Source organism: Anguilla rostrata, chromosome 1, assembly GCF_018555375.3.
Source record: "Anguilla rostrata isolate EN2019 chromosome 1, ASM1855537v3, whole genome shotgun sequence".
Classification (NCBI taxonomy): Eukaryota; Metazoa; Chordata; class Actinopteri; order Anguilliformes; family Anguillidae; genus Anguilla; species Anguilla rostrata.
The window spans coordinates 13,086,035-13,113,654 of NC_057933.1; the positions used below are offsets into that span (position 1 = coordinate 13,086,035).

A 27,620-nucleotide genomic window follows, 5' to 3' on the forward strand; every position below is an offset into this window, starting at 1 on the left:
TTTTAGGGGGGGAAATGCATTTCCTTTATCTGTGCAATGTAACAACATTTAAAAAATGCACTACCACTTACTTTTTCATCCCAGTCTTAATCGTAAAGCATGCTGATTGTGTTAGCGGGATAATCTGTTGCTGTAAACAGGTGCCAGGTATTAAAGCAATACACAGTAAAAATAAAATAAAATCAAATATGTGCAACAGAGGCGTCTACAGACCATAGCTTTCCCAATAGGCTACAGAGCCAAAGTTCACAATTATAAATATGCTGTCTTTAGTCCTTTCAAATAGTAAAGGGAAATGTAATCAATCCATGGTGATACAGAGTATACTGCTTTGTCATAGTTGCTAAAAAGACATATTGTTGGTTTGGTGTGCCCAGGGAAAACCTATGAAATAGTTTTAAAGCCCTCATGTTTCCACTAAAATGAACAAATATTTTAGGAACTATGCTTAGGTAATAGGCACTAAAATCCCTTTTCATGATTCATGTTCACTATACGCTGCCGCTTCTTGGAGCACAGCATCCTTCTGTCACTCAAACTGAAACTGTATTCCCACCACAGTTAAACTCCAACCAACAAAAACATACTGCATAGGGGTGCAAGAGCAATTGGCGATACAAAATGTGCAATTTGAGTTTTCCTGTACTTCTACAGTGAAGGTTTGAACAGTTTGTTCTAAATGTACGGCAGTATATTAAGCTATATAATATGCAATACACATTTTAACTGCTAAATTCTGATAATCTGTGCAGTTTTCTGAGGAAAAATAACAGCACAAGATTCAGAACAGCACCGATTAGTTGATTTCTTTCTATCCTAATATCCAACCCGGTGTTCCAGTTGGCAGTGACTTGTTCAAAACTTCACAACTTGGCAACATGGACCTTGGTGGAAATTCCCAAAAAAAAAAGAAAACACTGATTCCAAAAAACAAATCCCTAACCTGAAAGGTCTTACAGGTTACAAGAGAAGTTTTGAAACTTGCTTTTAAAGGACTATAAAACAGGACATAATTTAGTGCACAAGGACTTCATCATCAGTTGTAGGGACACAGTTTTAAAGCACAGCTCACTCGTTAATTCTGGGTTCTTACATCCATATATGGGTTTGTATGGATATCCTCCAGTACAGCCATTTTCTTTCAAACATTCAGTAACATTAAGTTGAAAAATCCTGTAACGTTAAGTTGATGTTAGTAGTTTGAACATTGTGCATCTGTATACATGCATTACATTGATGTGTAATATTTAAAAAAAAACAAAGAAATTTCTTATTACACATCGAATACAGTAGTTTTGATATCACTTATATCAACAAATACCCTACATTTAGCATAACGGTTAATACAATTCTGCATAAACAACACAATTTGTTTTTCTTGCAATCACTGCTTTGTTCTGTTAAGACATTATATTGGCAAGGTGCTCCAGTAAACCCTACATGGCACTTGTTAAAATACTTGGCTTCCATTTGCTTGATAAACTGGCATGACAAAACAAATGCTGACCATGTATACTTCTATCTCTTCTTTACCACAACAAATCCCTATTTCCAACATTTTCTAATGTGTATATTTGTTGCTTCAGAAAGTTTACTCATTTTTATGCTGTTTTACACATTGTGTATTTAAAGTGATAATTAGAGAGAATAGGCTAACAGCAAAAACATAAAAATTAAAGCTTTTCAGAAACCTGAAAATGATTTGAATTCGGAATCTGGGATGGGGACAGTGCAAAACAGTAGCGCAATTAAACAAAATCCTTGTCTTAACAAAAATGTATTCAAAACTAAGTAGAAGAGACAATCACCACCTGAAGCTCAACCCGGGAAAGACGGAGCTAATCTTTATTCCTGCTCTATCCTCTCCCCTCCTCGACTTTTCCATTTCCCTAGGGGACACCTTAGTGACATCATCACCCTGTGCCAAGAATCTCAGAGTGGTGATGGACAACAAGCTGTCCCTCTCCAAGAACATTGCAGCAGTAAGCCGGGCATGCAGATTTTTCCTGTATAACATCCGGAGAATCCACCCCTTTCTCACCACCTACTCAACCCAGCTCCTGGTCCAAGCAATGGTTCTATCCCGCCTGGACTACTGCAACTCTCTTCTGGCTGGACTACCGGCATCTGCCACCAGACCCCTGCAACTCATTCAGAATGCTGCAGCTCGTCTGGTCTTCAACCTCCCGACACTCCCACGTCACTCCCCTGCTCACGACCCTCCACTGGCTGCCTGTTATAGCTCGCATCAAATTTAAAACATTGGTCCTAGCATACCAGGCAGTCAAGGGATCAGCCCCAGCATACCTCAAGATATTCAAACCCTACATGCCAGCCAGATCCCTCTGTTCTGCTACCTCAGGACGCCTAGCACCTCCCCCTCTTCGCACCTGCACTTCCAGAACACGTCTCCTGTCTGTTCTGGCCCCACGATGGTGGAATGACCTCCCCGTGGAGGTCAGAACAGCTGAGACACTGACCCATTTCAAACGACGACTGAAGACTCACCTCTTCAGGCTGCACCTCTCCCCATCCCTCCCTACCCCCCTGTAAATGACTGTAAGCTTAGGGTTGTCACTAGGCAGCTGTTTTGTAGGTGACTTAGGTGCATTAACTGTCTTAACTACTGCTTGTATTTTTTCCATAGACTGCATTGTTGCCGTTCTCGTTGTGTTAGTGCTAATCAGTTTAACCTTCAGGGTCCAAGTTGAACTACGCGGCTGTTCCCTGCACCTGGACCGGTACTTCTCTCTAGGGGTTTCGTCAAACTTGTTCCTGGTTATGGTTATACACTTTGTTGTACGTCGCTCTGGATAAGAGCGTCTGCCAAATGCCTGTAATGTAATATGTAAAAGTGAACCTGACTAAGACTTGTGCATGTAAAGAAATGTACAGGACAATGATTAGAATATAATGATCACAATACTAATACTGCAATGAAGCTTGTCACATGTGGAAAAGAAAAAATCTGAAGTATGTGAGGAAAGGAAAACTCTAATTCATAGCTCTAATTTATTGTACGGAAATGTCCTCTTCACCAGATCAGAAGGTGCCAAATGGTGACAAACTAATACAGCCTTTGTGTCAATGCTTCAATGATTCAAAACATGATTACAAATCTGAGTCTACTGTTACAATCATAACTGAATGCCAAACCATCTTTTGTGTTGCATTTCTGATTTTTTTCCACAGGAAAGCAAACTTTCAGTCGGAGGTTTTGTCAGACTATACTGTACGCGGACCTTCACGAGACATTTTACACCTTCTGTGCCCTCCAAAATAACCTCTGAAATATTACAAAGTTTGACTGGGCTAGTCAAATCTGTCAGCTAATAAATACTAATACAAAAATATGTTCCCCAAGACCAAGCTGGCCATAGTCAACAAAAAAGACAGACATGTCAAGACAAGCAAACCTCAGTCTTTCAGCATCCAGCACAGTATCCAGAGTACACAGATATTTACAGTCCAATCATTTTTCCAAAGTGCAAAATTTTGCCTTCTCCCCTGCATTTCCAGTGTTAAACAGGCAGACATATCCCAGTGTTCCGCCTCACTGCTGTACACACTCCCCAGGCTGGTCCGAAACACTGTTAATCTTCTGCTCTATTTCCACCTTGAACAGAGAAACATCATTAGAATGCAGACGAAAATCACACCCGAGTCAATCAGGTCACAACAGCAGTGACCATCTTTAACCACAAGATGGCAGTACGCCCATACAGATAAAGGGGTTGTAAAAAAAAAAGTTTCAAATATTAAACATAAAAAAGACTTCCCATGGAAACACCCTGGGTAGAAGTAAGGAACCCTCTTTCTCATTCATTCTGATAAGATGAAAATAAAACTGATACGCAGCGTATTATTAATGGATTGACTGAATTAATGTACTATCTGGTGACAGGATCTAGCGTAAAAAGGAAAAACGTAACCATCATCAACCAAGTCCAGCAAGGTTGCATCTGCTGACATGGTCTTTCCCCTTGCAGAAGTAATACAGCGCAGTGTCATATTCAGACAGGCTGCTTATTAGATGGTGAGCTCCCCTCACCCCAGTACCACAACATAATACTCCAATTATCCTACTCTGTTGACAGAGCAGACTGCTTTTGTGACCGAATAATGCTGACCTCAGACATTTGCCATTTGCTTGCTTCCAAGTCCTATGTGCCCAAAGTCCTTGTGAAATAAATAACATTTCATTGGTCTGGAATGAATACATGTTCAACCAATTGCATCTCATTATATAAAGTCACATTGGCTGCCTCTGTCCAAAGGCCCACATAAAGTTATTGACAATTCTGCCTTGTAGTGAAAAAGGATTCCATTGTACTGTCACACAAACGCATCAGTTTGTTGGCATGACTCAATAGAACATGCTGACTGGATAAAGCTCCACCCCCGCTGCCACCCCCACCCCCTAAGCCTCACGGGGAAAAAAAACTTGCTCTATTTTTGACACCCTTTCATTTCTTTTTAGAGTGGTCTGTCGGAATCAGAGAAAATAAACTTCATCAATAATGTTTCGGTGATACTTTACCCTCAATAATTCAGGCTTAGTGAATACATTTCATCAGCAAAGTCACCAGGATGAACTGTAAACTGCAATAAAACTGCTATAGTTCATAGAGGTTCCTGTGGATATTGCCAATGAAATGCACGCACACACGTACGCTCACATTGCATTAAATAGACGGATACCTGATAACTGTAGTGTGACTTGTAGTTGATCCACTTCTTCACATCAGTCCTCTCGCCCACAGACAGCGAGCGCACAGTGGCCTTGGAAGCAGAGGCAGCGGGCATATCAAACTCCACCTCCAGGTGGCGATGGAACTTGGGGGGCACCTCCCGGTCCGAACCCAGCTCCAGGCGACAGAAGAAGGTGTGGGGGTGTCCCAGTGCTTACGGGTCATAAGACATAATGACGAGTTAAAAATCACAAAGTTAAACTCAGTTCTTAAGACTGGCTAGAATTCCCCAAGAGCTCAGTCTCATTCATGTACTGTGACAGAGGCTTATGGGGACGTTCAGCTACCGTTTCCAAAACCTGACCTTGCAACCCGATACACTGACCTTGGGTCATTAACAACTAAGCAGGGTTTCTGCACAATGGGTGGAGTGATGATTTCAGGCCTATCGGCATGAAAAAATTATTCACACGCAGCAGTGGAAAGCAGCAAGAGAGGACCCACACTGAGCCTGCAAATCCAGTAAGCAAATCTCATTAAGACCAAGCGTGAAGAAAATCCTAGAAGTTCGAGACTGTGTCACACAGTTACACGAAGTCCTAGTCCTCCCACTGAGCCGGTTCCCCTGGCCTGCGCATTTCATTGTGAGATGCCGAGAAAGACTTTTGTAATGTTTGGGTTTTTGTGTTGAGAAGAAAGAAAAGAAATGTCCCGCTCTGTTAAGTGAGGGGGAAAGGATGGGATCACAAAGAAGATGCAGGGCTGTGACTTTGTGAGTTAATGAATGCTGACAGTGGCGCTTTGTCTAACGAATCGCACAGCGAGAGAGGAGACCCTGCTGCATTCACACTGAAAGGCCTTGAGGGGCAGCCATTGACTGGGAAATACCAACACAGGCCCAGTGAAAGCATGCGCTTAGAGGGGAAACCTATATTCTTCATAATACGCTCTATGCACCGTAGAACACGCCATGGCCTCACTAAGTCATAAGCATGCTCAGGTTTGGCAGAGGTATAAGAGTTTAATACACACGTGTAAGTAGCCAAGGTTCTGGCAACATCATGGTTTCAAGCAAAATGAGTACAGAATTTTGTTTCAGATTAACCCATTACATGATTTGGAAAAACAGGCAGTCTTTCAAAATAAGATTAAACAAAAAACAGCTTGTAAATGTTAAATATTTGTACAGCATATGACTGTGTAAAGTAGAATCTGGAGAATCTGTGGAAAAGCTTAAGGCCAAGGGAAAGTTCACATGCCAGGCGTATGGCAAAGAGGCCAGGATAAGCCAGCATGTTCATGTTCGGCTTTTGGTTCTGGCTCAGAAGTTTGGGTCGTTAAAAAGGTTTTGTATCATATCATAATAGCAGCCCTGAATGGTATTAATGGTTTAATTACACAGAAGAGAAAGAAAATTGTGGGGAATTGTATGGAAGATATGAGATGGCAGCTTTTTACCAGGAGAGATGACACATTCTTTTATAGTCTATATTTAGCCTACTTCAAGATTTATGGACAGAAAATACCTGTCACAAGATTTACACGAATTAAGCAAAAGCTGCATATCTTAAAACTACCACAATCTTAAAAACACAATTTACAATAATGGATCTTTAGACTCTTATGACATAGCACCTGTAAATGCAATGTACTAGTTAAATTCCTTGCACATGTATAGAATTCTATAGCACGTGTATTTGCATACCAGGGGAATCTTGCCTACCTGTGTTTTTGTCCGGGAGTCTGTTAATTCTCCACACCACAGACTTGAAGGCGTGCTCATATTTGGCAGTTCCTAGTGTTACCCTCATGGCTGGTTCTGACCCAGAGGTGCTAGCAGAGCCAAAGCTGGCGCCTTTGTTGAACCGCGCCTTCAACGACTTCTCCCCCATGACACTGTCGCGGCGGAAGTTCTTGGCCCACATCAGGGGGATGGGGTACCGGATCATCACGTTTTCACACGGGATCAGCGTCAGAGGGTCTCGATTGGACGAAAAGCCGGATGACATCACCAGCCAGGACTGGAGCTCCACCTCGGCCCCCCTGACGCTGGCCACAGTCCTCAGGGTGAAGGGGAGCGTCTTCTCTGCGAAGACAGTGCGAAAGTGCAGCAGCTCAAAACGGCAGCCGCTCGGGGGGCTGAAGGCGATCGCCCGCGACTCGGCGAACTCTTCCTTGTTGGCGTAGCCGTGCAGCTGGCAGTCCCGCAGCTTGATCCAGCGAGTGGTGGTGTTGGGGATGATGTCGTGCCGGGCCACCACCTCGTTACCTTTGACCTGAATGTCGTTGAATCCTATCCTACAAAGAGGAGACCCAGAAACAAATGCCAGCACGTTGACATGGGTCACCACCAGCTGCTGAAGGATCCTGTTGTCCCCTCTGGACACCACCCCATGGAACTCGTCCCGTACGTCCACGATCACCTCCTCCTCAGAGTAGCATACGGGGCTGCTCAAGGGTTCCGAAGTGACTGGCAGGCGCATCAGCCTTTCCTGCAGCGTGTTGGAGAAGCTCAGGAAGTCCTGGTAGTTGATGGTGGCCAGTTTGACCAGCTGCTCCTTGATGGGCATGTGGACCACCGCCACCTTGGGCTGGATCTTGCGTTTTTCCTTGTAGACCACGTGGTCGATGCTGACTGTGTGCACTCGGCCATTCTCGTCGTAGTTCTGCAGCTTGTGCTCCGACAGCTCGTGGCGGCCGTCCAGCTGAAACTCTTTGAAGGGCTTCTCTAGGCCCTTTTCATAGAAGAGCTGCAGTCGCCCGGAGTCGGTCAGCTTCACGAAGATGGGGCCCCAGTGCCGCGACGACATGATGTTCTTCTTCTCTGGTATGCGGAGCATCATGGGCCAGCCATCCCGTGGGGTCAGGTAGGCCGGCTCGTACAGGGGCTCCTCTGGCTCCACGGAGTCCGCGAGATCATCAGGTAGCGTGGGACTGCCGAGCTGGTCTGGGTCGGTGATCTGCAGATTCCTAAGCTGCTCCAGCCGGTCGCTCGGGGGGCAGAAAACGTTTTCATCTATGGAGCTCGAAACAGGAGAAAACAGCAGCAAAGATTCCCTTTTGACATCAGTGACGCTAGACTGAAAGAAAGGGGAGCTGAAAGAGAAAATGTGGGGGCTCTCTGAGCATGACCCGTTGCTCTGAGAAACCTTGATATCCTTTTCATTGAAATAGGCACTGAAAGGGTTGATGGGGGAGGGCTGGACATCTACGAGTTCCTCATCTAGGAAAGGGTTCTTCTTATTGTAGGGGGTGCTGCCGCTGAAAAGTGAGCTCTCCAGGGTAAAGGCAGGGTTGACACCCTCTGGAGTCAGGTCCAGAAGGTGCCGCTCCACTTTCTGGTTTTGAACCGGAGAAATGATGTTGCTGTTGGCGTCCTGGGTGGAACCGCAGCTGAGGTTCTCCAGTTTGAGGGAGGAGGCTCTCCCAAGACATTGGACATCTGGCTCATCGTCATCAAAGGTGACCCAGCTGGAGAACCGGCCTGTACTAGTTTCTGATTGGCCGTTCATGTGTTTAGCGTTTTGAGGCCAGTTTACGGAGTCCATGTCTATGCTCTCATCGTCTTGATAGATGGAACAATCTACAAAACAAGAAAATGCCTATGCATTATAACATTACCACAATTTCTCATTCCTGCCAAAAAAAACACAATTTGGAAAAAATACAGTTTGAATGCCATACAAGGATAACTGGATATTATTATAAATTAATCAGAATGTTAAAAAGTGGGGTTAATCAACCGCTACATATCCCACAGTAAAAAAAAAAATCATCTCACTAACTATATCAAATACACAAACTGAACAAAAAATAAACACTTGTCACATTTGCATACTCTCAATTTGCATTCATAAACAACAATTCATGGCCATTTTCAGACACTAATTTAACTGAATTTGTCAACAAGCCAAATAGATGATATCAAACTGTACTTTATATAAAAATGAGGTCAGTTTACCAAAAATAAAATAGTTTGTTTCAACAAAAATGTTTTGAGTATGATGTTAAGGGAAAAATTAAGCATTATACATTTGATACATTATATATTATCACAACACTTTATGATAAAAATAAGTCTGTGCAACCCATACTTTAGCAGCCAGGAATCCAACTAATGTGGTGAACGTGGTCTTGCTTTGAGGCCGAACAGAAAACAGACTCCTACATGCATGCACTCGCAGTTGGTGACTAATTAACAGATTGCGAAACTAGGGAGTGCCATGCAAACACTACGACACACAGGTGTTTGCACAATATCTGCTGCTCAGCTGCTTTCAATTTCCGTTTCAACAGCAACGTTTTGCTGACAACACGGATTCTTTAGAACCGCCTGTACAAAGCTCCCACATCTAAATCAGCCTAACCTGGAAAAGATCCGAAAATCACCATTATATTATTATACCATTATATTATACATATTACTATACTATTAAATCATCAATAATACAGCAATAATGTCTGATGTGATATGTACTCAAGCCTTAATGGATTTTGTTGTAATGTATTTCATAGTACATGCTGGAATCTAAATGTTTTTGGGGATCATAATTTACCACATTAAAAAATCCAGTTTATTACTGTTGTACTACTCAAGTTCTTATCTTTCTTAGAAGAGATACATTTGTTACACTACTGCAAGAAAAAAACAGACAAGATACATTAGAATAAAATGAAAGGATAAAGTTGGTCAAGCTTTTCACTGTTTCTAAACTATAAGTCACCATGCACACACCACACTCCAAAAACACTGTTGTCTAAAAATATTTGTGTCTTTAAATGATTGTGACCTATCTGTAGAAGATAGACATTCTTAAACAAGGATTTTATCTCTTTATTCACAAAACTGAAAGTGGTTGGTACAAAGGCTAGTTTCAGAAGCTGACTTTGGGAAGAGGAGCTTCCTCAAAACGATACACGTATATGCATTTTTGATTAAATCATTAAATGCAAAAAATAAGGAAATGAATAATAAAGCACATACACGTGCACCTCATTTTGTCTCATTTCTTACGATAACAGATAAGAAAAAATCTGCCATTTTCATTTACATTTATTTAACCTTGAATACAAATATTTCAAAGGGAACAGAAATTCACAAGTAGAGTAATTGAGTGAATGAAACGAAACTCATGGCAGCCTGATATTCCCCTGCATATATTGTATTGTGTAGCAGCATTTGCCCACTCCTTCACCCTAAATGTACCCTTTTCCTAGACAATAAGAAGAAAATGTCTTCACCTGTTGCTAGGCACCAGCATTCTCCAGCTCAGATTCACTTCTTCTGCCAAGGCAACAAAGCATTAAATGAATGCGCTGCCGCAAAGCGAAAACAATGAAGCAAAAAACGACCGAGCACAAGCCGCGTATGGGAAAACGCATCCGCAGGGGCGGTGGAACGCCGAAATGCCGCACAATTCTCATGCCTTTTCCCAAAAACTGCAGATTTTTCAGCCATGAGACCACTCGGAATTTGTGTGCAAAAGAGGAACAGCACATTCTGCTTTTCACCCTGGTCACACAACATTACATTGATATGCATATTCGCTGCACAAAATCTGCCTGAAGATTCAATTACACAAACCTGGTGCAGTATGAAATGCTGCTGCACACTTCTAAAAGACTTTTAAAGATACAAGTCAACTAGTAGTATGCAGCCTCTAAACTGCATGGAAACGGCCTCCAACGTAATCTTACTTAAGAACATTCTACGCTACAAATTCACAATTAAAACAACAATTTTAAAGTTTAAGGCTTAAGTATTAAGGCCAAGTTCATTCACATAAAAGCAGCACTCATCACTGTTATCAGGCAAATGGTACGAAAACAGCCACTGTCTTTAAGGACTCCTGAACAATGTTAACTACTGTAACCATTTTTACTGTAGACACTGAAATGTCCCAACAAGTAGCCTCACGTTTCACAGAACACAAAAGTAGAACCTGGGGCAAAGATTATTATCTACAAAGACAGTAAAAGGTCTGCTTCGCTCGTTGAACCTCAGAGAACAACGGCTTTAGTTAACGGAGTGTTTCTTTTAATCTTGATCTCAATCTACTGTCGATTCCACCTCCTTACAGCAGAAATCCGCGCGGCGAAAGTGTGTGGGGGGGGGGGGCTTCTCGATTTCCAAAGGGTCCACTATTAACAATAGCAGAGACTCCCGCGGGGAAAAAAAGACCTGAACATGTTGCTAAGCACCAGCTCTCTCTGGCTTATCTGGGTATTTCTCTCCAAGACAACACAGTACTACATAAATGCGCAGCTGTTGAACCAAAGGTCTCAGAACTTAATCAGTATTGAGCACTGTGTGGCTCTGTCAGCATGGCTCTCCCTGGCTCTCTCACTGCACAGATATTTGCTCCCGTTTCAACCTGATCTTTCATGCTTTGGCAGTGAGTCCACAAAAGAAATGGCATAAGTATAATTCATTTTTACAGAATTGAGTGTAATTTCTGTTTGGCCAATATATTTACAGCTACATTCCAAATTCAAATATGAATTAAGAACATCTTAGCCTAATAGAAGTATATATATATATATATATATATATATATATATATATATATATATATATATATATACATGGTCATAATCGAATACTAAATACAGTAACATTAATTACTTTTAAATCTCTCATCTGCTCATAGCTTGCCTGTTGGATCAGACAAAGCCCTCCTGTCTCATACACTTCAACTCATTCCCCACCAGCAGTTCACAGGCCACAGCCTCTGCTTCCCGGCACGCACGCACACACACGCACGCACACACACATGCAACAACAACCATAACAACAACAAAAATCTGTAGCGCCCTGCTCACATTACCCGTTCACATGGATCCCAGGAAGCCCTCTGTGGGGAACCGACAAGCACAGTTAGATCGAGCGGGAGCCACAGCAAGCACAGGGCGAGGCTTTCCGACTGCAGAATGCACCAAAATAAATGGAACAGAACTCACTGGTTGAAGCTCAAGTTTAGATTTGAACCACGGTGCACTTCTGTGGGTAGCTGCTGTGTCTATTTGGCCCTGCACCACACTGCTGGGAGTTTGTCATGTGACAAACTAAGCAACCTGAATTTCTGAAGAGACTTGTAGTCACTTGCCTGACTGCCTACCCTGTTCAGAGATCTGAGGAAACTAAGAGGCAGGTTAACTCTCTTTACAGATGAGCCACACCCAGAGAAACAGCCAGAGGGTGAGTGAGAGAGAGGCAGAGTGTGAGAGGGAGTGAGAGAGAGAAGGAATGAGAGAGGGAGAGACTTTCTGCAACTGAATGTATTTGTATGCCAACAGTTCAGACATGCTGACAGTACCTGTACAATGTATTGTACAGGCATGGTCAGAACCAGTGACTTGCTAATGGCAGCTGTATGTTTTTAAGGTAACAACTGTTCTTCAATACTTCAGATAAACTTACGAAGACTATATTAACAAAAAGACAGTGGTAACAGAGGGTTTTATAGTATTTCACTATCATAATTCAATATAGCCACTATAAGTGAGTACAAATTTATGTTTCTGTCTATTATGAAACTTTATAAAGTTACAGTCATTTATGAAATTATCAACAATCATCCATAAAATGTGCATACTTATTATGCTTCGATGCCAGAATGAACTAAAACAGGGCACAGTGGTCTATAAATACTATCGATTTTATCAGATTATTCTCAGTCATCTGCTGTAATGGTTCTAGTTTTCATGACAGCATTTTAAAGCTTCCTCTTGCTGTGCCCTGTGTAGGGACAGCAGTTTGCGCAAGCCCCCAGTCCTGCCCCACAGTGGCCTAACTAGGTACTTGTCAGTGGATGTTGAGGCCAGCATTAATTGGGTTAAGTATTCAGTCACTGAGCACTGTGGGTTAAGACTACAGACACCTCTAAGACTAAATTAGCTTGCAAAGTTTAAGGATGAAGCTATTTTCCTCCTTAAACACAAAAACATATTCTCTCCTCCATCACTGGCCAATTATTTTTGTTTCTATTGAGGATTCATTGTTGTAAAAGATCCCCAGTAACTTTAAATTTACAGTTTGGCAGATGTTTTTACCTTCTATAACAATACTTTCTTTGATGCAACCATAACAAGAAGTCATCTTATGCTAGACCATTGGCTCTCCAGTGTCCCACCTCCCTCCACTAGTACTCACTCCAACAGAGAAAGAACCCACATTGACTCTTCAGTCATGTGAAACGCAGCAGTCAGAGTGTGTTTCTTCTGCTGCAAACTCCAATAACAGGGTCCAAATGACGAAATATATGTCATTTATTTCAGTGCTGAGTGAACTTCATCAAGAACTCCTCACTTCCTGTTTTGGTCAGGCTGCAATAGACACGGTCATTGAGGTCAGAGGGGACATCCCGGAAAAAGACTACATCCAGGGAAAAATAAAAACGGACTTCCCTACCCACAGGAAGTCCTGATGAAAACTTCAGGGCTGTGACAGTGTTATGTTAGTGCTGCGATCGACACACACAGGTGTAAATCAAGGGGGGTGGGCAAGGCAAGGGGTCAACACAGGGTCAAACAAAAGGAAGCGTTGTGTTAACTGCGCGAAAAGAAACCTGATGCTTTTACACACACTAACACCACTCAAAAAGCTCCAAAGCAAAAGGTTTGCAGGCAAGTGTCCATTACAACAGCCAAAACGGTCATGTGTGCGTCCAAAACAAAACAATACAGCTGAAACAACTTCAGCACAGGTCTGCGGGTTGGTCCATGGCCAATGAACTTTTACCATAATACTGCCTTTTAAAACATCAACTATGAATCACACCTGTCCCCGTATTATTCCCAGACAAAGGACATCCCCTTGTCTGTTCTCATGCTTTTATTTGTTTTGACTGTGTATCCCAAGACAAAGCTTATTTATGCAACAACATAATTTTCCATCCATAAACAGATAGAGCCACCATCTGAATGGCAAGTGTAAAAATGTGCAATGCATACTTTCCGTGCCAATTCCGAGATTTCACAGGGAGATAAAGAAAAGAACCAGCGTGAGCTGAGAAATGTTGACAAAGCGCCGCGGCTCTGCTTCATGATCAGACTCTGTTCAAACTTGCCTGAAACCCTCACTGGACCCGAGTTTGAGCAGTTAGAAGCCACTTTAAAAAAGGGCTCCTCCATCTGTTGGGATCATTAGTTCTGCATGCACACTCCAAAGCTGCAGACAGGCTCCTTCTGTTCTGTCACAGACGCACTGTCACTCACATAGCACTGTAAAAGGCTAAATACTACCACACGCGCGCACACACACACACGAACATACACACATACATACACAAACACATACACACACACTCACACAAACAAATGCATGCACACATGCACACACACACACACAATCAGACACACACACACACACACACACAAACACAAAATATAAGCCCAAAACAACAGAAGCACACTCTACAGACCAAGCCAGGGTCTTTGTTACTGCAGTCCCATTTGGAGACCAGACCACCAGTCTCACAACGCAAGAGACCCAGCTCCACCTGCATCTCCCACTCTGACAGAACACATCCGGGGGTATCTCTGTTCACTTTCTGACAATGGGTCAAACCACCTACTGCCTGTAATTTTAACCCAAGGCAAACAAAGTCTCGATACACACAGCGAGGCACTGTAGCACCAACAGCTGTTCTGTTCCCTTAGGAACAACAATGGACACCCACACATATATCACACTGCACAGAATCTAACCAAACTTAAACAGCCTGAGAAAAGAAATAAATCTGATCGTAGTACTTCGTACCAATACGGCAGAAGAAGCACCATTGCACTACACTTCAACACACAGGGTATAATTAAATACAATCATTAAAATGGCACAGAAGTGTATATTTCACTTTAATCAACCGAAGAAAGACAACCCCAAGGAGGTATATTTACATGCAGTGAGAAGTATAAGTGCCATCACACAAACCAAGAACCACAAAATGAAGGCACACAGCATGGGACCTGGGAGATTTTACCAATTTTCTGGTTTCAAATGGAATTACCATTAATAAGAAAGCAAATTGAAGTGTTTAGCTTTACTAAAAGCAAGAGAACAATACATTCAAGAGAAATAGTATGGGTTATTTAAACAAACAGAAAAGAAACATGAACACATTGATTACAGATTGCAGTCAAGTAAACAGACGGCATTAACTGAGGTTGGAAATACAAAAACTGAGGAAAAACAAGCAAAGCGCAGAAATACTGTTTTAAGATGCATGCCTTGGGCGGCAGCTAATGGATAAGATACTGAGAAGTTATGAGGTTAGGGCACAGTTTATTCACCACAGATATTAAGATGTAGAAGCATGAAAACAAAGAGACAGTTAAAGATCACCTCCTGGGACAAGAGCGAGAGTTGGAAGAAATGTAGAGAAGTAGAATTCAAATATGGCACACACAGTGCAGCTTATTGCTGCAAAGTCACCTCAGATTGAAGTATCTGCCATGCAACATCCTGTACAAAACCATTTTCACCTTGTTAACCATGGTTGACCAAGATTAAAAGAAGGGTTGAGTCACTCTCTTTGAGAGCAGGTAGGCCTTATGATGTAGACATAGGCAGCAATGCCAGTAGCTGACCACAACAAAGTCTGAAGCAGCAGGAACAAACCTGGCACAGATAAGCCTGCCAGAAGGAAGATGGTTGTTTACTATAAGTTTGCTGGGGGTTCGTTACCACTGCATTGACTTCTCCCAATAATGCAGTATAGGCTCAATGCTACACCAATCAGGGCTAGCTTTACTGTGGGGCCTGTAGTGTGGAAAACAGGCACTAGAATTACTACAGATTCAGCTGCAGTGCATCATGCAGAGGTGTGGGTGGTACAATGGGAACTCAAGAGGAACAATCACTACAATCGCTACCATCACTACCATCACTACCTTCAGTGTCAGTTTGAAGGGGGTGTTTTTTATTTTTAGACAAAGAGCTGGCAGTCCTCTCTCCTTTCATTTTTTTGTTTTATTCAGATGGGGAGTAAGCAGAGAGGGTAGCAGACAGAGAAAGGATCGCAGCTCAAAGTGCCATGGCAGGGGATCGTCGAACCTCGCCCACACGAGGGGACTGATCTATACCTAGAGAGCCTGCAGACCTATGAACTCTCGCCAAAAACACGTTTCATAAAATCATGCACAAGCAAAAATGCAGACAAAACCATCCCCTATCAAGACAATGCTGTGGCTTTTAAGACAACACATAACCAAGAGAGAACTACACAGGTTCAGTCAACCGTATACTGTATAGTTAGCATTAAAAAACGACAATGCAGTGGTAAAGCATAGCTCCATAGCAGAGACAAGACTTTCCCATCAGCATCTCTTTATAAGCCCTCTGAACCGATGTCAAACATTTCTTTTCCCAGGATAATGTAAAGATGCTTATTTACTTATGTCTGACAACGTAGAAAGATCTGACATTATGCAAGTCATAACCAGCACCGCACACAGCAGTAAACTAAGCCGGCCAAACCACCTTGCCACTACTTCCGTCTCCATGGAAACGCTCCTCTCAATAAGCAACCATCGGAAGGAAGAGGTAAGTCTAGACAATGATGGATCAGTCTTGAGTGATCAAATCCCTGGGATGTAATATAAGCAAGTGGGATTTTTTTCATGGTGTCCATCATGCCAGAGAAACGTGCTCCATACTTGGTAATACACAACTGGGTATACAAAGACTTTTTATTCCCCTTGCATCGGCGAATAACATTTTCTGCTCCTTTTCAGGGGTTGATAAAACTGAAGATGAGGGACCTGAAAATCAAATAGCACATTTGAGATTATATATATTTTTTTCTCTCCTGTCCTTCTGGATACATTGCTGTGAGCAGACTTTCACTTCATCTTTCCATCCCCCCTCCACCTAGGCTTGCGGCTACGCCGTGACCGATGTTGACTCTGTCAAACTGGGAGTGGCGGAACTGAGACCCGTGAATCACGGGGAAATAAGGAACTAGAGGCCTTCCGCACTGAATAGATTGTACTCGCTTCAGTGAAAGATCACATACCAACAGGAGGCAACAAGGCCGTTTCAATTACTCTTGTTATCACACTCTGGGTGGCTGAAACCCTTTTATCTGGCTATCCTGGAGTGACTCACACAGAAGGTTTACCTGCAGGTGTGCCTCTCTGAAGAGGGTGGGGACTGCTTAGTCATTGGAAATGAATAGAGGGGTGCAACCGCTACCCAGATTACCTGATATGGATGTAAATACTGACCATCTGTACTTTAACCTCACACTCGTTTTATTTCAAGTCCAATGTGCTGGATTATAGAGCAAAACAAAAATTGTGTCACTGTCCCAAAACTTTTGCATTTGCATTTCAGTGTTTTTTTTTATGGTTGTTGTCAACATCTAGCCCTCGTGACATACACACACATGCACGAATGCACACACGCACGAACGCGCACACACATGCACGCACGCACAATCACACGAGCACACACACAAACCCCTAGTGCACGTCACAATACTTGTACATTTAACTGTAGATAGGGTGGAAGAATTGCCCATATTTTTGTTTCACAGGTTGAAAACAACAACCAGCACTGGCATAGTACTCACTGGGAGAGGACACGCTGGATGGCGTCTGATTGGTGGGATCCTCGGTGGGGAGGGATGGAAGGTCGCAGGACGACGCCCCCAAGCTCAGGGAGCTGTGCTCCTCAGACTGACCGGTCCAACTGCTCTCAGAGGGGGGCGCGATGCTCCAGAAACTGGCCGAGGAGCACACGCTGTGCCTGGGGCCTATGAGAGAGCGGGCAGCTTTTATCAGGGAGGATTCTGCCAGACAAACGTTCCACCAACATGCCAGAAATAGCCAACAGACCATTTTTGAAAGTGGTGAGCAGGTGGTATCGATGAATTATATATATGAAAGATTTTTTTTTTTAAACACTAAGGGAAACCGATTACATGGAGTAAGATACATGAGAAACCATATTGCATGCCACCCTATCACTTTGTGTTTTCAAATCACATAAATATTAACGGCAGCAGAGGGATTACCTTCCATGTTCTGATTTACTCTAAAAGACAGTGCAACCAGCTTTTATGATTTTATTAACACGCGAGTTTATTTTCAACAGCTTCGCAACAAAAGGCACTGGCCTCGGAAATTTTATTTATATAACAGACTCCCACACTCATAATCTCAGAGACATAACCTGCTCATCAAAATCAATGTTTACATCCCTTTGAAATGCACATCAAACTCGATAATAACATGCTGTGAAATGATATGAATAATATTTTACACAGGCATAGTTTCATTATATTAAAACGGCTTTTGTTACCAGCACCTATATAGTATTTCAGTAATGGTCTATCTGAAGTGATTTATCTGTGTCTCTACAATCTGGATGAAAACCCCATTTACAATGAAATGGAAGAGCAGATGTGGGTGGAAAAACAATACCACCGCTTCTCCAGATCATCAAGCATTACCCACAATTCCATTTCAGTGTCCTGGCAGCACACGTTCTTGCAATTTGCCCTGTCATCACACCCTTTATTCAGGGTCAAAAAGAGGCAGACAGAGATGTCACGAGGCCCAGAAGTCAGTGACAACCATCAAAGACACACGGGGTGTGGAGAAATACCCATCTTTTGTTTCGCTGGACCAACAACAATCAGCACTTGTCTCTGGCGTTGGGCGTGACAGCCCCCCCCGTGACACATCTGCTAATGAGGAGGACAGTGGCTGCAAGCTCACCGTGTCACTGGTCATCAGCAGCAAAAATACTACGCAGTGCAGGAGGACTGCGAAATCAAACCCACACTGCATAGTTATTATTTAAACCTAAACTCTAAGATTAAACTGCATTAACAGACCTCAGAGCGATGTCAGGGTTATGTTACTGAAAGGAACTTCAAAAGCATTCAGAGCAATTTTGCAACTAAATAATTTTTTTTGCAAGCTCCAAAAGGAATCAACTATTTTTTTTTTCACAATGTGTTCTCCAAAAAAACAAATATCCATTTCCATTCTTTAATAATGTTGTACCAGATTTAAAGTGCAAAGTGATTTTAATTCCTCACAGGGCACAGACTGTATATTCCAGATGAAAGATAATCCTCATGTTGACATATAATCTTAATCTATCTGAGAAGGGCTTGATGTACAACCCCAAAGACTATTTTTATACATCTAGATTTCATTCAGCAACAACAGATTAAACTAATGCCAGTTTACAGAAGAACAGGAATGTCTCTCCATGTTGGTCCCCTTTACAAAAATTGTTGTGAAGTGTTTCAATGGCACAGATTCACAGCAGGTAAACTGTAATGAATCTTTGTCAATCCATAATGCATTTTAATGGGGCCATTTCATAAAAGCACATTTTTTGTCAGCCACGTAAATGACATAGGTAGTGCCTGTGCTCACGCAAGCAACACTTTAGCAAATTAAGCAACCACAAGATTTATTAAGATCGCCATGACAACGAGCACCTTCTCCCTCTCAAAGTGCCCAAACCCACAGTGAGACCGGAGACAACAGATCCAACCACCCAGACTATACTGGCAAGTAACAAGCAATCTTCCTCCATTAAAGAAACAAAAGGTATCAGTTACTGTGTCAAATAAATGGCAAACGGACAGATCACTAAACAAAGACACAATAGACCTGCTACCAGCCCCTGTATCTCTCTCTGCCCTAGCAACAGTAATAACTATAACAGCGGCATCAATGAATTGTGGCGTGATCTGAAACTTTCACCTATTTGAGGCACACTGAACTCCCAAATGAGCCCAGTGCGCTCCTACCCCAGACACCATGATAGGTGTAGTCCCTCCTTCCCAGTTAGTCCATCTTCTGTGTCAGACGCCTATGGGCTATCTTTTCTTCTGAAACACAGGGGGCTACTGCGCTGTCAACATCGGGATAAGAAACCAAAAACTCCACATCGGTCAAAGGACAGACACATTTTTTCCACGGCAGAGTTTTCTGAGGCACTCTTACACGACCCTACTGGGGGTGCTAAGGGCATGTCATACCTTTTACCTGTGACTGAGAAGGAGATGGAGAGCGCCAGAGCTTCTCGTCAAAATGGACCCAGGCATTCTGCTGCGCTAGCGGGCCAAGTGCTTCCGCCTCTCCCCCGGAGGCAGGGCCAGGGGGAGGGGCCTCCTCCTGGGGAAGAGCCGCAAAGGACTCCTGCAGGTTGCTGTTCCCATCTGAAAGACAGAAGGTGTAAACATGACACCCAGCGATGACTCGGGGTGCATTCGGTGCGGGCGGGTCACAGGGAGGTGTCAAAACTAGCACGGGGCGGGAAGAGAACAGAGAACCGCTCCTGCGAGCCCCTCAGGCCCGCGCGTCGAAGGGAGAGCCTGGAATTTCACGGCAGAGAGAGAACGCACACTAACGTGATGGAACCACATTCGCTGCACAAAGCGAGAGCAGAGCCTTGAATTTAAAGGGTACTTGGCAAACTCATTTTCTCTCGAAGAGTAAGTACCATATACACATTACTAGAAAGGACACCAGGCACACATTGAATGCTTTCACAACTGATTGGACAACTGCTTTTAGAGCAGAATAAGAACAGTGATAGTGAGATTCATGTCTCTCTAGTTGACCCTACGTGTTTGCAGATGAACGGGACACGTAGCAGTAAAAATACGCAAACTGTAGCCATGGTCGCACCCGTACCTTTCTGGAATTCCACGTTGGACCACGCAGGCTCATCAGTGAAGGCCACCCAGCCGGGCCTTTGGGTGCCGGTTACATCACTGGCAGCAGCACTCATGGTGGGCGGAGCCAGTACACAGGGCAAACCTCTCGCTTGTCTGTGGACTGCTGCTGTCTTCACACCTCACAGGCCTCGGCATCCATCCGCTCCTTAATGAGCTGAAGCACACAGCAGAGAGAAGCAGGAGGGGGAGGATGACACACCAGTTCCATTTCGTACCTCACAAACTGATAATGGCACTTTAATATTCTGCCAAATATTTTACTATGTTATTCCTCAGCAGCACACACCCCCCCCCCCCCCCCAATTTTTTTTATCCTGATTTGCCATACTTAATCATAACGGTAATCCTCTCATCACAGAAACATCCTCCAGTGAATTGAGAAGACTGCAGACTAGAACGTGAGCTAATGAATCTGATGACAACCTACCAACAGTAACCCTCCCTCCATCTGTAACGCTTCAGCCTTTATGCTGCTTCATCACAGTTGGAACAGACATTTTATTCCAGACCTTGCAGCTTATCATCAAGTGCTCCAGTTTTAGTTGGATGATCCACACCAGCTGTTCCACACCAAATTTGAAGGATATTCTGAATGTCATATTGCACAAGTCAAATGCTAGCACCATTAGCACTCACTTCTGCAGCTCACAATGTTCTTTACCTTGCTTTAAACTGAATTTTTACCCATTTGCATAGTTATGTTTTTGCATATTGCATATGCAGGTGTGGCATGATGCACAATAAAGATTACTGTTTTAAAAGCCCTCGTTTAACATTATAGGCTATTATAGGTCTTAATGACCCCACTTTCTTTTATGGTACATAAGCACCAGTTAAAGACATGAATACAATTTAAAGAACAATTATATTGCGATATACTATAATAATTCTGTCCACAAATTCAGTCTATGAATTGTGATTTTTTTAAATGAGTATATCTTACTCCTCAATACAAGTGTGCCATATTGTGCTGTGATGTCAACAGGATTGAGGAAGGAATGCTTGACTATCTGCATGCTGGAAGCACTAGAGGACTTGACAAGACAAACTTCAGTCTTTATTCCCACAGATGTCTAAACAAAGTTTCAATGAAAATCTTAAAACACACAAAACCCGTAAGCTTTGTTCAGTTGAAGCAAAAGCAATATTTTTTTCATACAATCGCAAACTTCAAGGAGCTCATGCGCTCAGACTTATTCCCCATAAGGTGAGATTTTCACACATGTTGACGGAAATGTTGTCATAAATCAGAAAGATAAAAGGAGTCTCAGATCGATTTTCCTCATGGTTTCATCCCAAACAAAGAACTAAGTCCAAGAAAGACAACAACAGGAAAGCCAGAAGGAAAGCAATGTCATATTCTGATATATGGAACCTTGTGCCACCAGAACTGCCCTATTTTAAAAAGAAAGGTGCATGGAACATGGTAGAGAATTGACATCATTTTAGCATTTGAAGCAGTGTTCACATTAACACAGCATTCAGGCATAGTTGTATTAACCTAAAAAAGTTGCTCAGTGGGAAGTTTCAGCAGTTTTCAACATATCCTGACAACAACATCTGTGAAAAGCTACACCTCCACTACCATGTGACCTTTAAAGGCCAGAGAAGGGGAAACACAATTAATTCCAAAGACAATTCAATTACACGTTCACATTTACGAGGACGGACGCTTCCATCCCTTCTCTCTAGCCGAAGGACAGGAAACGTGTTCTCTCCTGAAGGAAGGAAACGCACTTTGACTTCTTTTACCCCTCAGATAAATAACACTGAGTCATTCTGGGTCTGCTTTCAAGATGAACTCATACCATCAGCAATCTGCCTGTTGAGACTGACACTACCCCTGTTTTGCTCGAGTCCAGCTTCACCCCTCCCACTCTCCAGTGTATTCCATTCTACATCTCAGTGCTAACAAAAATACACCCTCTGAACATTTGCTTGCCATCCCCATAGCTTGGAAATCCAATCGATGTAACAATTTCAAACATTGCTCACATAGTGAAATTACCATCCCTATGGCAGAGAAAATATAAGACCATTATCTACAAAGCAGTTTGTAAACATCAAGAGATCATATCTGCTTTACTGATGTTTCTTCTAATCATTGGTGTTCCTGGTGCCTTTATAAAGGAAACACAACAAACAAAATTCTAAAAATAGAGTATTAGATTAGCTCCATGGGACAGAGCGCGAAAATCAGCTCCACAGCCCACTCACCAGCTTGCTCGTGTTTTCTTCCAGGAAATTGCTGTTCATTCCTCGGTTTTCTTTCTTTTGTTTGCTTATTCAAGATTATAGGATAGTACAACATAAAAATAATTTTACAAGTAAATTCGTTTCCGAGGAGGTTTATTATGCAGCAGGCACCAGAGTTCGAATGGCTTTATGAGAGATGCAAGTCCATTAGCCTATGCAAACTTTCGCAAAAGTCAACAGAAAGTAAACACGATGACATCGGCGACAGTAAGACAGAGCTGTTGTGGAAGAAGCGGTTTCAGCAGAACACTGGGTGTTGCTCGGTTTCAGTGCAGCTTAATGTTAGGCCCCCGCCTCTCACCGCTCCGTTCCTTTGGTTCAGCAAACATCGCATGCCGTTTAGCATATCCTCAGGAGCGCCACAACGCGCCGGCTCCGGTTCAGCATATAGAGGAAACTGCGCGCCCCGTGGCACCTGTGTCTGATCGCGCACGGTTTGTACTAATATCACCATCTGTGTCGCTGACTACTCATGAACGCTATATCCTTCAGCGCTCCATGAAGCTCTGCTGGCTCACGGAAACAAGGATGACGTGATGTACCCTGTATTTTTAAAGACTTCGGTCTTTCCTACTTCTCGTTTTGATAGGCTTTTCAAGACAGAAATTATATTCAGTCTAGACACAAGCCAAAACGAATACAAAGAGGAAACATGTATTCACGAAGTGTAGTTATTACTGTATATGACTTATAGCTCTAAGTATAATGTAGATTAACATATGTAATTATTTTAGAACCAAGTTTTTCTATGAAACAGTATAGCGCTGCTTTAGGTATGGAGCACGTGACCATTTGATTGTGCACTAGAGTATGCACTTGTCATTGCTGCAATCCATCCAAGAACTGCAAAGGTATTCATTTTTTCATTTACTTCCTGAGTTCCTCTGGTGTGTCTGTTAAATAACCTAATATGAGACTAATTCTGTTCCATTAAATTAATTACTAACATATTTTAATGCAGGTCTTTTGTCTGCCCACACTGTGCAACAGAAGGGATGTTCTCCTTGTTTGCCTTGAAATTGCCTCCAGTTTTACACAATGACAATGCTGACTGACTGCTGACACTGCCAACTGAAAATAGCTAATCTTGTGGGAGAACACTGGCACTTTTTCCCCATCCTTTACTCCACACATTTCCACAGCACATGCCAAGTCATAAAATACTCAGAGCTCTCTGCTCCCAACATAATATTATCATTTCAGAACGGTGGTCATCCAATAAAAACCCACTAAGGTTTAGAGGTCAGTGACCGAGGCTGGAGTCATCACAGTTGTGATAATTCACAAAATAACTAAGTACAATATACTGTGACCATGCAGAGAAAAAAATCTTTCCTGTTTTTTAAAACAGATGGAAACAGATTTAACAGATCACTGATATTCACAGCTGGTCATCTCTTGCTTGCCTTAAAAGGTATCTGAAGCAAAAAGCTCCTTCTTTCTCCTTCTCCCCCTTATTAGTCACATGCCTACACCATAAACTCTTTGATCGTTCTATAACACTGAGAGAAAGTGATTTATGCTTCCCTAAATAACTGGTGAAGCATGCCTTCTGGTCGGCACAATTCAGTGATTGGATATACTTGATTGGAACGACAGCCTCTCTCATTAAGTTTAACAGGAAGGATGGATTTAACATGTGGAAGAGTTGTAAACACAAACTAGTCCCCAGCACCCACACCCACCATGCCCCCTACCCCCCTGCCACAAACACTCCTTCAAACTGCAAACTCACTCCTAGAATGTACCTCAATGAACCTGTGAACTGAAACTTTTAAACTATTTTGTTTATATTTGAAACTATTTAAGCATAATCATGAAAAGCTTATGATGAGGTTTTTGGAATGTGTTTATATGTTTCTACACATAGCTATCAAAAAGCTGTAAAAACTATTTTACAATACCATATACAGTATTTTAACAATGTCAACTGAGAATTGTGAATTGAATTTATACTGAATTGTCTTTGTGGTTACAAGTTACTGTGCCGGCTGAAATTACAGTATACTCATGGAAAATCTGGATATTCAATAAATAAAGTACATGAGGAGCAAAAAAATAACAGAGTTTTACTGCTGTCGTAGTTGAGTCTAGAATCTCCAGACACTGCTGCAGCCTGAACCCTGCTCAGAGGGGCAGGGTGGTAAATAAACTTTTTGGACAAGCAGCACAAAGGGGGCACTGTGTGCAGCTGGGCCCAATCCAAACAGTGAGCCAGCAGCAGGGACAAGCCTCCCAGACCTGATGCTTCAGCCATGTGCAGTGTGCGGCTACCGCTAACACAAACAGCACTCAGCCTCGGCCAGCGGGAGCCTAATGCCTCATGAGCTCCCACACCAGCTGCGGTCAGCCCGCCTCTCCTGCAAGAGCACGGCAGCGACCCTTCAGAAGCAGGCTGCTTAACGGGCGATTTTCCGGTACTGCAAAGACCGCTCACCCCCCACCCCAGTCTCAGCTGTCACCATGACAAGAGTCTCGCTTCACTGCAAGATTTCTTGATTTTACAAAAACATAGCGGCACTTTCTCACAATGCTGCACAACATACTACTGATGGAGTGTTGTGATGTTTACTTTCGGTAGGCAATTCGTCATTTGTAATCGGCAACTTTATACAACAGTACAGAACACACATTCTATTGCAGGCTGCCCTTCACAGGCATTAGTTCAGAGAAACATCTTTCTCTGTTATCACGTAACCACATTACTAATAATTTTATTATTAAGTATATGATATGACGGCTGATGGCAGCAGCAGGATGAATTCTGAAGTGAACAGAAACATCCTATCTGCTCAGATCCAACCAAACGCCTCAGAACTCACTGAACGGTGCTTCACCTTCCAGCAGGATAATGACTTCAAACATACTGCTACAGCAACCAAAGAGTTTTTCAGGGCAAAAAAAGTGGAATGTTGATGACTGGCCAAGTCAATCACCCATCTTGAATCCAACTGAACATGTGTTTCACTTGCAAAATGCAACAAAATGTAACTATGGCTGTAGTACTGGCCCAGCAGAGCATAACCAGGGAACATACCCAGGCTTTGGGTTGCAGACTTCCGGCAGTCATTGAATGCAAAGGATTTGCAACTAGGAAGTAAATATGACAGTTTTATTCCGGACTATGTTCTCTTATCCAAATAATTTTGATCCCCTAAAAAGTAATAGTTATCCACCCAGTGCCTGACACATGGCATTTTCAAGTATATTTCACCCACACCCATTTTCTTTTAAATGTGCAATATGCCACCCCTTTATGACAGTAGGAATCTATATCATTACAGAATAAAATAAGAGAATAGAACATTTTAATGGATGTGATTCCAATCTCACTGAGAATGGCTGAAAAAATGGCTGAAACAGTTGGGGTGCATGTTGGGGAATGGAAGCCATGTTAAAGATATTACTGTCCATCTCCACCGCAATTTAAATATATAAATAGCATCCAGATTCCAGTATATATGTCTGAACACACTTTCAAAAAAAATACAACCTTGTTGCAGGAAGTCTGAAAATAAAATATCCATTCAATTACAAATAAACCAGAAAAGGGAAATGTACAATGTTTGATTTTGGCAAGTGCAAAATTCAGAAAAGCAGAAAATCTCTGTCTCAAATATGGTGTTGTGGACTTACTACTGCAACTAATAAACGCAGGCAACCACTAAGTAAAAAATAATATAGAATAGAATATGAATAAAAATTATATATAGAATCCACCGTACTGTACATGTGACTGACACAGAAACATCGTCTGATGTTTAGCTATTTAACAGTTGTCTTCAACACCAGATGCATGTGAGTTTGTCTCAATAGAATAACTATGATCACAAGTCATATTACATGGAAAATTTTGCTTTAATTATGCATGCTTGAATAAACATGATTTTCTCATAAAGAGAAGAAGCCTCTGTCATTTAACATAATCAGTTAGGCTATTTAATCCCAGTGTTGTAGTTGTGCAGACTGCTGCAGAACTCTGACTGATACTACGCAGGTTATTTATCCATGACATAAAATGATTTAAAATGAACTTCCTGTTATCGTTAAAAACGTGATCCCACGCCTATGCTGCGTTGTTACTGTAGTGTATGAATTAATGTTGCGACAAGCGGAGAAATCCTCTTGGTTGACATTCCGCATAGCAACGCATCTATTTGTTTTTGGAATTCACATCACGTCGTGCGTAAATACAGGTATGTAAATTAAAAATACAAAAGATAGAACTTCGTTTCCCTGAAATATTTGCACGCATGCAACATTTCTGAGTGAACAGGTGGCACGCAGCGTGTTAGAAAACATGCTAAAACGCTGGAATTCACACTGCTCAATCTGCAAAGCTCAGTGCTTGAACATTTTATAAACAATCAAAAATAATTCCATGTCGACGTCCATAACAAAAACACAACGCACATCCCATCTTATATGTTTTAGCCCTGAAATTTCACGTAAATCACGTTTTACAGACCTGTTGAGCGACTGAAAACGCTTTTACACAGTGCCTAAAAACATAGGTTAGTTAAGCCTTGCCTGTAGCCTACACACATCAGTTACTACGCCAAAATTATATAGCGCTTTACAAAACAAGTAACACAATGCACATTAGTTTGACATACCAGCGTTGTCCAGTTAAACACACTTTCTTTCCGTTGCACTCCAACCGAAGTCTTCTGTAGAACACGACATTACAACATCGTGATTGGCCTCTCAAATGACCAAGATAGGCGCCTGAGCGACGATTGGCCACACGGTAAACACTGAAACCTAGCAAGTGCTGTTGTGTTAAATGTCCATATATTACCCAATTCTGTGAACGCAGGAGTGCCTTATACTTGTGTTGTCGCTTAGAGTAATGTATTATTAGCAAATCGTATACGCTACGTGAACATCATTCATTAAGTTTTAACCGACTTATTCCTGAAAATAGGTTTTGTTATGACTGAGGCATAGCCGACTGTGAAAGGGC

The 27,620-nt window shown here is 42.4% G+C and overlaps 1 protein-coding gene across 8 annotated transcripts; it reads right to left on the reverse strand.

Moving 5' to 3' along the window:
- Positions 1-27,620, reverse strand: ston2 (stonin 2). Of its 8 annotated transcripts, none has more exons than XM_064322857.1 (7): positions 27,271-27,620; positions 20,349-20,552; positions 19,697-19,876; positions 17,264-17,446; positions 6,415-8,274; positions 4,702-4,904; positions 1-3,616 (listed from the first exon to the last, which is right to left on the reverse strand). In XM_064322857.1, exons 2-7 carry the CDS (start codon positions 20,449-20,451, stop codon positions 3,554-3,556), a joined length of 2,592 nt encoding a protein of 863 aa, XP_064178927.1. In that variant the 5' UTR covers positions 20,452-20,552; positions 27,271-27,620; the 3' UTR covers positions 1-3,553. The 8 variants fall into 8 exon arrangements, with proteins under 8 accessions (XP_064178927.1, XP_064178945.1, XP_064178953.1 ...); XM_064322875.1 differs by having other exon boundaries at positions 20,349-20,543; positions 27,267-27,620; XM_064322883.1 differs by having other exon boundaries at positions 20,355-20,552; positions 27,271-27,619.